The sequence below is a fragment of the Diabrotica virgifera genome, chromosome 6 (genome assembly GCF_917563875.1).
Source record: "Diabrotica virgifera virgifera chromosome 6, PGI_DIABVI_V3a".
Taxonomy (NCBI): domain Eukaryota; kingdom Metazoa; phylum Arthropoda; class Insecta; order Coleoptera; family Chrysomelidae; genus Diabrotica; species Diabrotica virgifera.
The window spans coordinates 177936802-177954935 of record NC_065448.1 but is presented as its reverse complement, the minus strand read 5'-3'; the positions used below and the strand labels follow the sequence as shown (position 1 = coordinate 177954935).

At 31.6% G+C, this 18134-nt stretch overlaps 1 protein-coding gene across 2 annotated transcripts in view; it reads right to left on the bottom strand.

Moving 5' to 3' along the window:
- Positions 1-18134, bottom strand: part of LOC114333632 (cullin-1) — a 92527-nt gene that overhangs the window by 53603 nt on the left and 20790 nt on the right. For both annotated transcript variants that reach the window (XM_028283561.2, XM_028283562.1), the window contains 3 exons: positions 12765-13115; positions 8353-8571; positions 3196-3450 (listed from right to left, as the gene is read on the bottom strand). In XM_028283561.2, coding sequence (XP_028139362.1) covers positions 3196-3450; positions 8353-8571; positions 12765-13115 — 825 coding nt within the window. The remainder of the gene's footprint in view (positions 1-3195; positions 3451-8352; positions 8572-12764; positions 13116-18134) is intronic.

The window sequence follows — 18134 nt, the reverse complement described above, 5'->3', positions numbered from 1 at the left end:
TATGGGCGTTTTAATGAGTGGAACATGTAGAATATGTCAAATGACAGGAATTATGACAGGTGATAAATAGCAGTCTGATTTTTGCATGAGAGTTTAATCTCTGCTCGGAGAGTTTAACTCTGTTCTGTCGGACAAAATACATGTGCCGTTTTCGTGGTCTGACCGTTCCAAATTTTTAACCTGTTCCACAATTAAAACTGCCCCTGTTACAATGTTTCCATATATCAAAGATTATCCGACTAGACACCCTTAACCTTTTAACAAATTTTCAGCTTGCTATTAATCAACTTTTTTTTTCATACGCGGGATCCAGACCTAACTGTGAATGTATCGGAAACAGGTGTTTGTCCAATGTTCATGTTTTTTTATGCGTATTTTATTTCTATTGTTAATTTAACCTTGCACTTCTTAAAAATAACGTTAACTAAAAATTGAAAAACTGAACTAAATTAATTAACAGATACTATGTTAAGTAGAAACGGTGTCCCAACCGTCTTTATTGTCAAAGCCTTATATTAAATATGCCTATAAATAAAGGTAGATATGACGGCATATAACAAGAAAAGCCTTCTATAAGTGTAATGCAAAGCAACTAATAATAATTATTGTGGGCATATTATGTTTCGAAATTCGTTAAGAATTACAAGAAATATTTATTTATACAATATGTATTCTATTTCAATCAAGGATTTAAATGAATATACTCTTAAATAAAACAAACACAAACTGGAATCCTATCAATTCATGTAATACAATACATATTGAAAAAAATCAAATGACAGTTACATTATATCAAACTACAAAAAAGTTGTTTCAAACAATGTAAATACCACCGTCCATTGAAATATTATATTTCAGACCTATAATTATTTACAAATAAAGAATCATTTTAATTTTATGACTAACAAGAAATTTCTTAGATGTGGCAACAGAGCTGGTGTGTAAAAAGGCTGGCTGAGTCTCTTTCCTTGTCTAGAGTGTAACGGTAAACGAAATAAAACAGGAAACTACAGGCTAACAGTATAGTTTGCGATGAATTCACTGGGGCAGTAGCTATCGAAGAATCTATTTTTCAATAATTTTCCAGTTTGTAAGAGACAGAAGATCGTATTCGCGTTTTTGAAAGAAGGATAGAGATACTCGGTGAATGTCGGTGATAGAATGCATCAATTTTTAGTGAAGCATGAGAGATCTTCCCATATCAATATTTCAATCAACGCTTTTAGTAAAGTCGTTCCAGGAACGCAACTCATAAATATTGGCGATATCATTTTAAAGTCTTCTACTTTAAAATGTATAATATACGTCTGAATCGCCAATATAAATGAGTCAGATTAAGAGGATCGGTACGTATTTTCGGCTGCAATGCTAATCAAATGGGGATTCATTTTTTTCAAATCCTGAGAAAACTAATAAGTACTTTTGAAAAATTTAAACGCAGAATGAAAGATTACGTTATTAGCGAGGGCCGAAAGTCCCTGAGAACTTCTATAATGTTTATTTTAATAAGTTACAGGGGTGAAAAACTAAGAGAAAATTTAGTGTGATTTTTAATTTCAAATATATCATTCAAAATAAACTTTTTATTTATTCTAAGGGACTTTCGGCCCTCGGTAAAAATTTAGTCTTTCATTCTGCGTTTAAATTTTTCAAAAATATTTATTGGTTTTTTCAGGATTCGAAAAAAATGAACACAATGCCGTGGTAATATTTTCCAAATCTATCTTTGTCTTACAACGCACTCAGCCGAATATAATATTGTCAGCATATATTGTCAGTCAGACACTGACAATCAGTGACAATTTTAAATATTTGACATTGCATCGGGAATATGTTGAGTTATTGATTAAATATTATTGATATATAGTGTATTTGATAAATAATTGATTTAAGACGTGAACTTAATAAAAAGTTATTTATTGTGTATTATTTGTGGAAGATCCAAGCAGAGAATACATCAGGATAATATATTCTGTGATCCAAGTATTTTGTTGTTAAAGATGTTCAAAATTGTAAGCGTTCCATAACAATATATTATTAAAAAATCACTTTAACACTTTTCCTCTTTTCTCGATTGAGTATTAGTCTTTGTTGTACAAATAAATTATTACAATCACTGAATACATAGTTAGTGAAAAAATTATCACATTTATTAACTGAATTAATAATTTGCAATTATAAAAATAACAGTTATCCAAGAACGTTCAAAACCCATCTCTTTAAATTAATGATGACATTTTCAAGTGGAATGACATTCTAGTAATGTTTACATATCCATACCAGTGTGAATTTTACTACACGTAATTTGCCGTGTAAAGACAAAAAAAGTAGGGATACACGTAAAATATTTGCGAATTATGTACCCATAGCCTTAAATAAATTATTAGAAGAATTTTTTTACTTAGCAACAACATTTTTGTTTATTTTAGTAGTATTTTGTATTTTGACAACGAAACCCGATTTGGGCTTCGAAACGTTAATAAAATCATTTTTTTGGTAAAATTGTGGCTTATTTCCCATTAAAAGTATTTGATTATGAAAATGCCACAAGAAAATAGCTTCAGAACAACATTAAATTAACATACTTCATCCCTGCTACCCCTGCTAGCTACCACAAACGAAAATTTTCGTACAGGAAACTGTTGGGCGTCTTATCGAAACGAAGCTATTCATAAAGATTCATCTTGATAGTAATTATTTATACATCAGGTATTTTTACTACAACTTTTGAATGTAGGACCAGGATAACGTACCACGCAATTTGTAGGACAATGTGGGTATTAAAGTATATAAATATTAACTAATCAACAGAAAAAAAAATCAGCTGGTTAGTAATTATTTTTCATGACCTTGTTAATGATACATGTTGGAAAGGGGGACTCTTTGATAAGACCTTGCATTTTGTAGGACAAATATTTTTTCGGCTAATTGAGATAATTATCTTGAGAATTAACAAAAAAAAACCCAGTTAGTAATAACTTTTGGAGAATCATCAAATCAACATATTTCACCTCTGCTATCCCTGTTAGCTACCACAAACAAAAATTGTTGTAAGGACAAAAGTGGGCGTCTCGAAATGAAGCTACTCACAAAAAATTAGCTTATTAGTAATAAATGGTGAAAATGGGCCTGGGATCCCGGCCTATTAATAATGTCGTTGAGAATTTTTTGTTAAACTATTAGGTAAATACTTACCCTTTTCATATATTCAGTAACTGGGTTTTCGGACAAGAACGAAGTGCTTTCCCTCATGTAAAATCGTTCGGTATCTTCTAGAAAAACGTTTTCAAAACTGTCCTTGTAAACACTTAAGTTAGGCCCTTTCGCTCCTGGTTCTTCTTCATTTAAACCTAGTTCTACATAACAGTTTATTACACCAGATACTAAACGCGTGTTAATTGTTTCGCCATTTCTTTCTTTTTCTATCAGTTTGAGAACTGCATTGGTAACCTTGAAAATAAAAACGTTTATTTAATAAGGAGTATAAAAAATAACATAAATACATAAAACTAGCATACGACCAATAGCAACATATGGCGTAGAAACATGGATAATGACAGAAAAGACAATAAACCTTATCAATACTCTTGAAGAAAAGATATTCAGCCCTGTGATGCATCACTCAAGTTAAATACAACGTAACGTTATCCTGTAGTTAAGTTATAATCGTCGAATTGGTGTGACTTAACTAATAGGGCGTTTCAACGATTCTCATTTGTTTCGAGCTTCAGTCATATGTTGTATAATCTGTGCATAATATTAATATACACGGATTATACGACATACATGACAAGTGCTCTAAACAAATGAGAATCGTTGAAAAGCCCTATTGCGTTACTTCTTGAGTTATCTGATGTATCGAAACTGTCATTTTATAACGCGACGTTATACGTGAAGTTACGAGAAAACTTTATAGTTATGTAAGGATTTGTGAGGTAGAAATGAAGTGAATAAAAGGAATTAAAAACACGTACAGTAGGAAAAATGAAAGAATACCCATGAACGAACATATAAAACACGCTGTATTTTCCTGTCACCGTGTCACACAAAAAATTGGCCAGCACAATTACATGTAATAATTATTGTTACATGTACTTGCACTGGACAATTTTCTTTGTGACACGGTGACAGGAAAATATAGCGTGTTTTATATGTTCGTTCATGGGTATTCTTTCATTTTTCCGACTGTAGGTAAACACGAGAAATCCTTCTATAAAAATTTAATATGAGCACGAAAACATGAAAAAGAACATTCTGGCGTCGTCGCAGGAGATGTTGGCACTAAAATTGGTGAAAAACACTAAAAGGCTACTTCTAGAAATATGGTTTGAAAAGTAGAAATGAGAACAAACTAATACAACAAACAACGAAAACGAATAACGGAAAGAAGTAAAAACATTAGAAGGCAATGAAAAATAGGTCCGGTTAACACACGGGCACAAAAACGAAACAGAATTGAATAATAATATTGATAGAATGCCGCAAAACAGAAGAGTCTTTTCAAGAGTTTCAAAACAGTGTGACTGACTATTTAAAAGATATCAAAGATTAAAGAGGACATTTTGCTTATTAAGAAGAATAAAGAAAAAAACTAGAAAAAAATGTTGGAACCTTCACATCTCCTTCTTCAATCCTGACCCCCGGGGGGAGTGTAGTGGTCGACGTGATGTCATGTATTGTCCGTCTCCAGAGATCTCTCTCTGGTCATTTCTTTTCACTTATGCATAGGTCTTTTGTATATTCCTGTAATTTCATCGAACCATCTTGTTGGAGATCTTCCTCGTCTTTCCATGTTTTCTGTGTTTGCTCTCATAACATGTCCAAATTATTTTAATTGTTGGAGATGGACTGGAGAGTCGTTGGCTAACTTTTAGCTCTCTAAAATTGAATTATTTGTCCTATGGTCGGTCCAAGGAATTCGTAGCATTCGTCCCCAACAGAACATTTCAGTGGCGTCTATCTTTCTTCTTTGCGATTTTTTCAGAGTCCAAGATTCACATCCGTAGGTCAGTATTGGGAATATTAAGCAGTTGATTAACCTCATCTTCAACGCTCTTGAAATTTGACAGTCCTTCCATATTGTCGTCAATTTTGCTATGGCAACTTTTGCTAGATCACATCAGCTACGTTTTATTTCTTCCTGTAGTGATCCTGTGTTTGTGATTAACCTTCACATACAGATATCTATAGAAATGAAAAAGCAGATAACCTGGCAAACAAAAGTCGAATGACCTCAAACCACGCTCTAAAGTTGAAAACATATCCTTACACTTATCTAAAGAACTTAGTTAAAATTCACTGTACTAATTCATGAATGAATGAATGACTTTATTTGACTACATTACACAATTACAAGGTTTGTAGCAAGTCAGACTTCAAAGATTTGAAATAAACAAGTAAAAACCTATCTATACATAAAATTAGAATATACCTAAAATACACAAAAAATACCTAAAATATACAAATAATAATTTCACACATAAGTAAGTATATCACAAAAATTTCACTTTTAAATAGTATAAAAATTATGTAGTATAAAAATTATGTAAGTACCGTATCATGGCAAAATCATTGGGAAAATTAGGTACACAATTAAATGTAATCTGCACAAAAATAAATGCTGTCCTGGTTAATCCTTCAAACAAAAGAAACAAAGTTATTATTAACTGTCTAAGAATTGACCATACTGTTCTTAACCCTTCGTTGGTTGCGCTTGTCTGGCAGTCCCATTGCTTACAATTTTTTTGTTTAAATACAAACTATTATAGATACGGCATTGTTGACTTGGGACATCTTTAAGTGATCTTTTGGGAACCCTTTAAGTCTTACACAAAAATTCTGGTTTTATTGGTTTGTAAATTTTCTAAGAATGTGTCAGGTACCTAGTTAATGATACAAAAATTTGTTCATAAATTAATGATGTATTCACAACTATGAATCAATTCGGTTAAATTTGTTTTTAAATCAAAGTTTTGTCGATATTTTATTTACTACGACAAACTAAATAACTATAATGTATTCTTACTACTTTAATGATGTATTCAAAACTATGAATAGTCCAAGTAATGAAGCTTAAAATAGGACAAAACCTCGCAATTTTTACAGAATGGATCGATTTGCTTGAAAATTTGAGAATAAGTAGTGGATAGTCCAAGGATCAAAATCTATATGATGCCGAAAGGCGCTTTTACCATGGGGGTGGTTGCCATCCCATCTCGAGGGTGGAAATTTCTTATTACATTTTGACCACAAAAGTTGGTAAAACCTTCATTCTAAAAAAACGTTCTATACATTTTTTGATAAAATTAATATTTTTCGATTTATTCGCTATCGAAAGTTATTTTATATCGAAAAAATCAATGTTTTTAATAAGTTTTCTGCTAATAACTCCAAAAGTTTTCGTTTTATCAAAACAACTTTACTTAACAAAAATATACCTTTTAAAAAAATAAACAAAACTGCTTTTTTAAATTTTCTTTAAGACCAATAGTAATCGACCTTTACTTTATTATATGTTAGCTCTTCTTCGTCAAATGCTAAATATTGTAGTTTCAAAGTCAAAAGATGGGAAAACTATATGCATTTTTTCGAGAATAACTTGTTCAAACTAATTTAAAGAACTTAAAAATATTTAACTCCAGAAATAAAAAAAGTCTCTAGCTCAAAAATTAAGTGACTTATAATGAAAAGTATGTCAGTCCCTATTTTTTTTTTTCAGCGAAAAGTGATCGGAATCAACCCCCTAATCACCACCCTAATTAAAATTAGTCATTGCCCTTATTTGGTATTCTTTATTTATGTATTTTTAATAGGTTCTAGAAGTTTGACGGGCTTAGAATGATTAGTATTTTAAAAAATTGAGTTAAAAGCGAATAACGAATTTTTGTAGTTTGGAAAAAGTGGCTTTTTCTTCAGAATAGAAAGATTATCATCAGAGATACGAAAAAATGTTTGCATATAAAATTATAGCTTATTTAATTTCCAAGAAGCTGGTTTGCCAAAAAATTTTTTATGGCAAAAATTGAGTGAGCTATTGACAAATAAAACTTGTAATAACATCCAAAAACCACCTTTACCAACCCTTTCAAAGTCATCTCTTTTTGCGACTGAGGATTTTAAAAAGATTTAATATTAATAGGCTCATAGATCTTTTAAAAATCTACAAAATTATTTTTTACCAAACTTTCTAAGATAAAAAATAAAAAAACTTTCCGTTAAAAAATCAATATATTTTTTTGAAAAAAAAAAAAGAAGAAATCCAATTGGAAGCATAATAGTGTAAGTTAGCGGTATTTTTAGTCATTGGCCTTCATTCATTCTTCTTTATTTATGTATTATGAATAGATTCTAGAAGTTTGACTGGCTTAGATTGATTAGTTTTAAAAAAACTGGAGTTAAAAGCGAATAACGAATTGTTGTAGTTTGGTAAAAAATGCCATGTTCTTCAGAATTGAAAGATTAGCATCAGAGATAAGAAAAAATGTTTAAATATGAAATTGTAGGTTATTTAATTCCCAAGAACTTGGTTTGAAAAAATTTTTTCTACCGCAAAAATAGAGTGAATCGTAAATGAGTACATATCGAAAAAACATTGATTTTTTCGTTATAAAACTAACCCTTTCGATAGCGAATAAATCGAAAACTATTAATTATATCAAAAAAATGTATAGATTATTTTGTGCTTAGAATGAATGTTTTTATCAACTTTTGCGGTAAAAATATAATAAAAAATTTCCAACCCCGAGATGGGGTGACAACCACCCCCATGGTAAAAGCGCTTTCAGCATCATATAGATTTTGATCCTTGGACTATCCACTATTTATTCTCGAATTTTCAAGCAAATCGATCCATTCTGTAAAAATTGCGAGGTGAAAAGCTTCGGTTCCTGGACTAGAATCAATTAGATTAAATTTGTTTTTAAATCAGAGTTTTGTTCATTTACTGTATTTACTATGACAAACTAAATTACTACAAAATTTATTAACCTCCAAAAAAAAAGAACAGATCGAGAAGATTTATTGTTATAGGACTGGTAGTCCCAGCGCGACTAGGGACGTTACATAAGGTGGCGACCTAACTGAGAGTTAACACTCCAGCTGTTCTGATCCACTAACCGTTAAATATATCCCGCTTGATTGTCACAATACATGGAAGAAAGAAGAACCCACGGAATCACACATAGTCACAATAGTTTAGACTATCACAATCATTCATGTATTTTCAACCTCACAGAAAACATTTACATGTGCCCAAAACTCATGTGTAGTTTTAAAAACTGTCAACAAACTACTACAGAAAGAAATCTAAATATTAGTAATACAAATATTTAAAAAAAAAACAAAGAACCTTACTGCCTTATTTAATTGTTTGAAGAGATGATCCCTCCATGTAACCAGTGCGAGTTGATATATTTCATATATACCTTTCCTACCTTCTTCACATTCCCTTTTCACCCAATGTCTATTAAGATATGCACATACACCATCGAGCACTTTACTACAGAACTGATAATCCTCCCACTGGTTTGTATAAAATTTGAGAACGTCTTCATCCATACGATGTAGTCCATCCTAAAACAAACAAATTCATTTAAATGAAATAATAATACATTGTTCTTCAAGTTTATAGGTTACACGGCCCTGATAAGTAAAAACCTCCTAACTAGCAATACTTTTGAGAAAAAGCCATATTTGTAATTAATACTGTGCCATCCTCATTTTAAAAAGCAGACTGTTGCTTTTTTGAACATGAGTAGTTCATTAGGATTAATTTTTTTTTTTTTTTCATTTACCAGCAATCACTAAAACAACCCCATGTTTGACATTTAATAGATAGGACTTTTTAACTAAGTACATACTAATAATGTGTAGGTTATCCCTAGAACTATTAATTTTTCAGATAGGACTTTTTTAGTTTAAAAATATGAATGACAATTAAAATTTTACGGTTCTGCTAATAGTATGCGGTCTACCTCGGGAGTGCGATCTACCTGAGGGATTTACAAAAAATAATAAAAATCAAGAAAAATCTTCCAGAAAAAAATATTTATTCACAAGTAATAAACATTAAGGAGCAAAATAAATGTAAAATGAAATGAAACTATATCTACTAGGCCATTTTATTTGAAAAGAGGTGTTGATATTTGCACATACCCTGAGAAAAGATTACGGTGTTATTTGCAAACTAAATTTGCATAAAATTTATTGTATATTCCTAATTAGTAGTAGATATAGATAAATGTTTATTGATACTTAGCAATAAACATTTCGCCTACAAAAGTGCCTTTCATTATTGTGTGCAAACCCTTCTAAAAAAAGATTATGGTGATTAGCCCACATGTATACAGTACCGACAAAAACAACCTTTATAAAATGAATTAATTGCATAAGGCAGAAGAATTATTGTAATTTTACAAATTAAAATTTACTATTTTAGTTGGGTCCCAACCAAAATAGCAAATTGATATGACAAATTAAATTATTATTATTAACTATTAATTTGTACAATTAAAATAACAGTTCTTTGCGATCTCTACCTATGCGATTTATGCGTTTTTTCACTTTGTAAAGATTGTTTTGTCGGCATTGTATTATAATATAGCTTGATACACCGCATCCCTCGGTAGACCGCAAGCTATAGTAGAAACGGTAGACAGCATACTATGGTAGAATCAATTTTCTCATTAGATTAGTTTATTTAAAAAAAGGGGCAAAACTGTTACGTACTTTATATTTCAATAAATAAACAAAAATTATCACATCCAATTATTTTTCAAATATCTGTATGAGAAGTGATCGGGTATTTATATGACTTTAGTAATTTCCCACTATTTTTGAAGTTATACTTCTTTACGCGCGATATGAGGGTGAATTTTTATATGTTAAAACCTACGATCCCGGCGCATGCGCATTATAACTTTGTTCTGATCGGATGTTCAAATGACATGTCAAAAATTATCCAATATGGCAGCTGTAGCGCAGCTGTGGTTTGGACGGTTGACGGTTTGGTTATGTATGGTTGTTGCGTTTTAAAATTTGTGGGAAGAGAAACAACAAAGGTTAGTTAATAGTTAGACTGCCTTTTTAAATAGTTTTCATACTATATTTTTAACATTAATATTAATAATATTATAATAATATTAATAATAATATTAATATTATATATATTAATAATATAATTTAACAAATTAACATTAATATTAATAATACAACTTGCGCAATTTGAAAAGGGTGGTTTAAAAGTTTTTTTATTATAATTTTGTGTCTTTGGATTTATCCTCCTTGGGCGTAAAATAATAAAACATCTATTTTTATATTTCACTTGTCACCGTGATGTATAATTATGTATATCTGAAAGGTAAGTGCATGCGGCTTGATGGCCTTGTTGGTAGAGCATTGGACAAGAGATCAAAAAATCGCGAGATTGCGGGTTCAAATCCCGGACGATTCATATTTTTTTCTTTTTTTTAATATTTGGCATTGTTAAGTTTTGGTTCATTTTTGGTAATTATTGTTAATTTTTTGTATTGTAACTGTTAAGTAGGTATATTTATTTCGTTGAAATTATATTATAACAGAAGTATACTTCTTACGTGCGTACAAAGTACACACACATTCTTTTTTTATAGTCTTATTATATTTCGTATAAGCACTAGGTCAACATTAATTTAACCCGTTAAATGATTTCAACATGACTTACGTAGCCAAAAGTCCTATCTTCACAATTTTTGATGCAGATAGGACGCTTTCTAAATAGTTAGCATATAGGACGTTTATTCTAAGCACAACGGGTGTTACTTGTAGAAAGGACAAACAAATTTAGGCTTTTGTACGATTCAAGGTGGCAGAAATGACTTTCTGACTAAGTAATAAGATGCTAAATGTCTAATAGTAGTGGACTATAACCTTATCAAGAAAAAACGAAAATTGTAGATCGGACGTTTTTACTAAGCAGGGCAGTAAACAGTCGAACTATATTTTTCTTTCCTTTCGTCGGTGCCTATAACAGATATTATAAAAAGTAATGCAACAAAAGTCATTTGTAGTGCTGTGGTACAAATTTTGTGCCAATCCTGCATTTTCTTCTTCTTTTTCTTGTAGTGCCTATCCGTTTCAGATGTTGGCGACCATCATGGCAATCTGTACTTTGCATACTGCTGCTCTGAAAAGATTTGTGGTTATGTTCGTAGGTATTCGATTTTGGCTGTTTTTAGTGTAGTTAACAGCTTTTTTCTTTTTGTATTCTCAACAAAACATCCTGGTTAATAACGTGATCGGTATCTTCAGGATTCGACAATAAAGCCACATTTTGAAAGCATCAATTTTCTTGCAGGTGGCGCCTGTGAGAGTCCACGACTCAACAGCACGTCCCCGACTCCGTACAACAGTAAAGGAAAGATATAACATCGTAGTAACCTGATTTTTATGGGAATTGATAAATCGTGATGTTTGAGTAGCTTAGCCATTTTTTGAAATGCAGATCTTCCTTTCTCTATCCTACATTTGATTTCTAGAGAATGATCTCAATTTTCATTGACGTTCCTGCCAAAGTAGGTACATATAGTTTTTACTCGTTCTATTTGTTGTCCACCGATTCGTTAAAATTGCTGTTTCTTCTTAGAGATCATCATACATTTTGTTTTCTTAGTGTTTAGTGAAAGTCCATATCTCCGACTGACTTCTGTAATTCTATTCATGAAATCTTGGAGGGATTCAGAACTGCTTTTTACTACCAATTAATTAATTAATTAAAAGGGATGGTTAACTTTTTGGAGAAAACTGTTCAAAATAGTCCGCTGAATCGATAGGTAAAGATGCTGACCTATTTAAATGTGAATAAAAAATTAAATACATACAGGGTGAGTGGGGAGGAATGTGCCAAACTTCAAGACTGTATAATACACGTAAAAATTTTCATTTGTTTCCGAGATATGGGGTGTTAAAATTTCTCACAAACTGACGATTTATTTATTGCTCTAAAACCGGTTGAGGTGTGCAAATGAAATTTGGTGGGTTTTAAGACATAGTTGTTGCGCATGTTTTGACATATAATAAGGAATTTTATATTTACCATTGGCGCGCATATGGATAATAGTCTGTAATTTTTAAAGATAAAAATGGTACGCCACTGAAATATTTCAAATTAAAAATCTTTCTTGAATTCCTCGTTCAATTTTTGACAAAAAATCTATCTTACCTTTTTTCATGCAATGCTTCGTTTTCATGCAAAAAATAAAACATAATAACGCTTTCAAAGTTTTCGACTAAGTTTCTGTATGAATGTGTAGAAACTTATTCTGAATACGTTGTAGCGTTAAGATATTTTATTTTTTGCATGAAAACGAAGCATCGTATGAACAAACATGAAGATATATTGTTTGTCAGAAATTGAACAGGGAATTCAAAAACAATTTTTAATTTGAAATATCTCAGTGGCGTACTATTTTTTTTTCTTTAAAAAATTTCAGACTATTACCCCTACGCGCGCCAATGGTGAATATAAAATTCTTAATTGTGTGTCAAAATATGCGCAACAACTATGTCTTAAAAACCAGCAAATTTCATTTGCCATCAACCGGTTTTAGAGCAATAAATAAATCGTCAGTTTGCAATAAAAATTTTAACACCCCATATCTCGGAAACAAAATGAAAATCGAATAACAACATATGAGTTATTTCTGATTATTTTTACGTATATTATAATACAGTCTTGAAGTTTGGCACATTCCTCCCCACTCACCCTGTATAATAACGTAGATACTTACACTGAGTAAAGTCACAAGATAGTTCCTAAGAAAGTCTCTCAGTCTCTTATAAAGTTCTAATCCAACTAGTTGGGCACCTCCTCCGATCTGATTCTTTTTACCCTTTGTATTTGCATTTGCCGAAGCTCGTCCATTGTTCTGTTGATGAACGGAAGTGCAATAATTATAGACGTGTGTATAGAGCTGTATGTAACGTGATTTATGCATCGTTTCTCGATTGTAGACTTGCTGGATGCCAGCATGTAGATCTCCCCATATTTGATCCAGATCGAACTGCTTTAAAACAGATGTATTGTTACTTAGGGAGCTCTTACTAGACATTTCCTTTGAATTCGAGGATATATCGTCACACTGTGGACAAACACAAAGAGACTGTGGTTAAAGTTAACTAAAATTAATGTATAGAAGTAAAAAAAATTAGTTCTAAGAGAATAACAAAAAAATCTTTAACAAATATTATAGGTCGGTAATATCATTTCTAGCATCGGATGTAACCCACGATAGTGTTTTGACTGTTACGAGTAAGTTCCGATCTCGATTGCTGCCCAGGCTAAAAAAAAAGAGGCATTTAATAAAGTATCCGGAGCCCCGGATCGGCTCAATCTGAATAAAATGGGAGTACAATGAGTAAAACCAGGCGTAAAAAAGGCGCCTGAAGCATAACACTGACCCTTTTATCTTCCTGATATTCTGTAGACCCATTACTGTGATTCCCCTCTTTAGTGCTTAAACAAAACTTTAAATGCTTAGGGTCGGATCTCTCTGTGTTTTAGCCCCTAGTTATCTGGAATGGATCTGTAAAATGTTTTGGATTTAGCTAATATTATTTATCGTCAACCGTCACTAAAGTAATTCATTATTGTACTCATTTGCCCTCATTTGCGGCAGGAAAGTAACACTTTATTGTACTGAAAGAAGAATTTTACTTTACCTGCCGCGATTATTAATCAAATTAATCGAGATTGAATGTAAAATGGTCGATGGCAGTAATCGATTAATTGTTTGAATTAACTTAACATTTATTTAACTTTATTTATTAAAAATATTGTACAAAATTTGCGATATTATCAATTAAATTTACGTCAGAAAGTGAAATTCTGTAGTATTTTGTAATTATATTCATGTAAAAAATATTATCCCTACAAAAAATATTTTTACATATTCGAAAAGCTGGTATTTTACTTTACCGAGTTAGTAATTATTCAATATTGACAACTATCGATTAAAATCGAAAGCGGTCATCTTGAAAAAGTTATCTGTCATTACTGTCATGAAATTATTATTATGTCTAGAATTTAAGAATTGTAAATTGCAAGTAAGTGTTAAAACCAATATCAAATTATGTTGGCGATAAAATTTTGTATGCACCACGTCAGTAAAGACTCTTTATCGAACTCATCTGTTACTCGCCTAGCTCGCTCTTCTCGTAATATCAGACTCGTTGACAAAGAGTCACTTTACTGACTTCGTTCCATAAATAACTATAATGTCCGACTGGTATATTATTTGACAAATAATGATTTCGAAGTCAGCTAAATATGATATATTGCCCTAGGGCGTTAAATTTAAATAACTAGTTAAATACTGTCAAGTTTACAAATAAAAACCTACGAAAAACTATGGATACCACAATTACGTTACGACTATTGCTGCTAAATGTACTTATTTGAAAACTAATTAATGCAAAATTCATTCAAATTTTTTGCACATAAAGAAGAATTTAGTCAGACATTAAACGTTGAAGGCACCACGAGTATTATAGATAATAACGCTTTCGGTCAACGTATATAACTCAAGCGTTCATCATCATTCTCTTTGCCTTATCCCTATGCGGGGTCGGCTTCCCTAATTGCATTTCTCCACACAATTCTATCTTGGGTCATATCAGTGTTAATCCCCTTTACCAACATGTCCTGTCTTATCGTCTCCCCCAGGTCTTCTTTGGTCTTCCTCTCCTACTCCTTCCAGGAATCTGCACTTCAGCTATTCTTCGTATTGGGAGATTAACGTCTCGACGTTGAACATGACCAAACCATCTTAACCTATTCTCTCTCATTTTGGCATCAATTGGTGCCACACCTAGACTTCCCCTAATATACTCATTTCTAATTTTATCCTTCTTTGTCACTCCACTCATCCATCTAAGCATTCTCATTTCCGCCACATGCATTCGTTGTTCCTCTTTCTTTTTCACTGCCCAACATTCAGTTCCGTACATCATAGCCGGTCTTATGGCTGTTTTATAGAATTTTCCCTTCAGCTTCATTGGAATTTTTCTGTCATACAACACACCACTCGCTTCTTTCCACTTCATCCATCCAGCCCTAATTCTACTGCATGCATCTCCATCTATTTCTCCATTACTCTGTAATACCGATCCTAGGTACTTAAAACTATTGCTTTTCACAATCATTTCACCATCCAAAGATACCATTTTATTTGTAGTAGCTCCATCTTTAAATGAACATTCCAAATACTCTGTTTTTGTCCTACTAAGTTTTAAACCTTTTTCCTCCAGAGCTTTTCTCCACTGTTCCAGTTTTTGTTCCAAGTCTCTTTCACTATTTCCTACTAACACGACATCATCAGCATACATTAAGCACCCTATATAACTCAAGCGTTATTATCCTTATAATACCCTTGGTACCTTAAAGACTATTATTTATAAAACCTATACAGAAGTAAAAACTTCAAATTGTATTTTGGTATAAAATAGTTTATTTAAAACTTCTAAAAGTCATCCACATGGATTGCAAAACGTTTTCGTTCTGAACAGAACATCTTCAGTGCCTGGAATGAAGTATTTCCACGTTAGATTAAGGCAAAAAGGTTAAAATTGTGACTGTTAATGAGAAAATTATGTGGAGAATACTTACATTCCGCAAAGGTAACTAGCACACCAATGAAGGTGGTAACTTCAAAATATATGGCTTACATTGTACCTTATGATAAAATATTATGACTACAAGTCGATGTTACTAGATTAAAATATGTATGTGCCTAAAGAGCAACATGCTTCCCTGCTCGAAAAAACTAGGTACTTGCCATTTGAATTAGCACAGACCAACTGATGTAAAATGAAAAGGAATGACAAAGAGTGACATGACAAGACAAGGTAAAGTCAATTTTTGGTTACGAACTTCAAAAAGTGTAGTTTTAATTTTTTGGATTTTAATAAAATGTAAAGGTAGGTAAAAGCTGATTGAAAATATAATTAAAAATGTTTAGAAAATAAGTTGAGAATCTATTGTAAAGTCTAAATAGCAACTCTCTAATCCAGAAAAAACTAGGTTTGTTGGAAATAAGATCGGTATAAGTCATGGTTAGAAGCTTGACGTCATCGATTGTTAAATTTAAAGGTGAAAGTTTAATTTGGTGTAATAGAATGAGATTTATACTATATGTAAACAATAAATGACCTGAAGTGGAGAGATTGGATGGTAAATAAAGCGGATTTTAATGTAATGTTAATTATTTATGTTGAATAGCTGCTCAATACAAATAAAGAAAAAAAACGCTAAACTTGTGAATCATCCTGTACATTTAAGTTATGTTTAGAAAGAGCACGCTTGAATTTAAAAGTTGACTGGTCTCAGCGTTTTTTATTATTTTTTATTCCATAAATGGTTTTCACACTGTATAATTTAAAAATTTCGCCCTTTTATTATTCATTACTCATAACAATTAATCCACAGTACCTACATCATCCTTTTTGGAACATGATCACAAAAGTCTTAAAAATGGTTTTTACTGTTTCGTTTGAGCGAGTCTACCACTTTCTGAAAAATTTTAGAGTGCAGGTTGGACGCGTTTCCGCGTCCCGCGTCACTAACATATTTACGTTGTCGGTTTGAAATTAAGAAAGTCTAAGTTTTTCAACCTAATAAAAATATTTGTAAAATTAAATACTTTTAAAAGATTTTTAACTGAAAAGCTTATTGGACCATTTTCCTGGTGACAACCTCCATGGCTTCTAAAAATTGCAAGCCAGATGGATGCTGCAGTGAAGACAAGAGGGAATTCTAAAAAGTTGAAATTCACAACCCCGTCTACAGCTTGGTAAAGTTTCAACGGAAAATGGACCTAGTTACTCTATAGGAGTAAAACTAATATAAAAATTTTTTTAAATATTTTTTTTGAAAATTAAGAATTTTGTAATAACAAACAACCGCGCTAGAGTGACACATTCCGGGTGTTGGACTCTACGATATTGTTATTACAAAACTTTTAAATTTTCAATTTAAAGTACTTATATTTAATTAACCCTGCTGTCCCGTTCGAGTCAACTACACAAATATACTGTTCGGGTCAATATGACCCAACTATGGTTTACACTCCTTAATCGAAATAAAATAAGCTAATGGTGATAAATAAAACTTTATTAGCAAGAAATTATGGTTAGTTAAACAAACATTATGTTGTTAATGTAAATTAAACCTTATTAACAAAAATAAAAAGGTATTTTTTTTCTTTCAAAAAAGCCTAGTAACAAATATCTACAAAAATTTAATTCAGTTTACAACTGGGACAGTAATAAAAAGAATGGATTTTACAAATATGTTTATGATATATACAACATAATAATTAGTATTGTTATCGTTTTTAGTGCAAGTTTAAAGCGTGCTCGTTTAGCAGGCGGAGTTAGATTGCCCATAGACGGTTCACTAGCATTTCCGTCCTGTCTACTTGTTTCTGCTCGTGTCCTTTTTACCAGTTCGTGAGAGCCTTTAGTTATTGGTATATTTTTTCTGGAAATGATGACTTGTTTCATTAGTTTTTCCCAATTCCTCAAGAAAAATTCGCCGTTTTGCCAGTTTATCGGTATTCCATTGGATATTTATTGATGCCCATAACACGAAAGCGTTGTAAGCAGAAATGTCCAGCAGATTATAAAAAACAATCATTGGCCAGCGATTTATCTCTTCTCATATGTATACATGCAAACAAGCTAATCTAGAGTATCCACTGCTCCCTTATTGAAATTGTAATCTAAAATAATTTGGGGCTTTTTCACTTGATGAAAGTTATGCATGATGCATCGATTCATGATGCAAAGTACTCATAAGAACAACATTTTTATTATTTTTAAGAATATTGTCAACAACAGTAGTATCTTGCGTGAAGCAAAAAAGACAAGCTATGAACTTCTTTATTCGCGATTTTTGCTGAAAGCTCCGGTTTATTTTACTTACTTATAATCCCCGGCATTGTACCTACTTTGACTTAGAAGAAATTGTCCAAAATTTTACGATGTAAAAAAGTTATTACACGTAATATGGTGGCTTTTCAAATCACTACTCAAGTCACACATCACACGCATTCCAGTATAGCTGTGCAATTTTAGAGCATAAGAAGTTTTACTGTTTATAA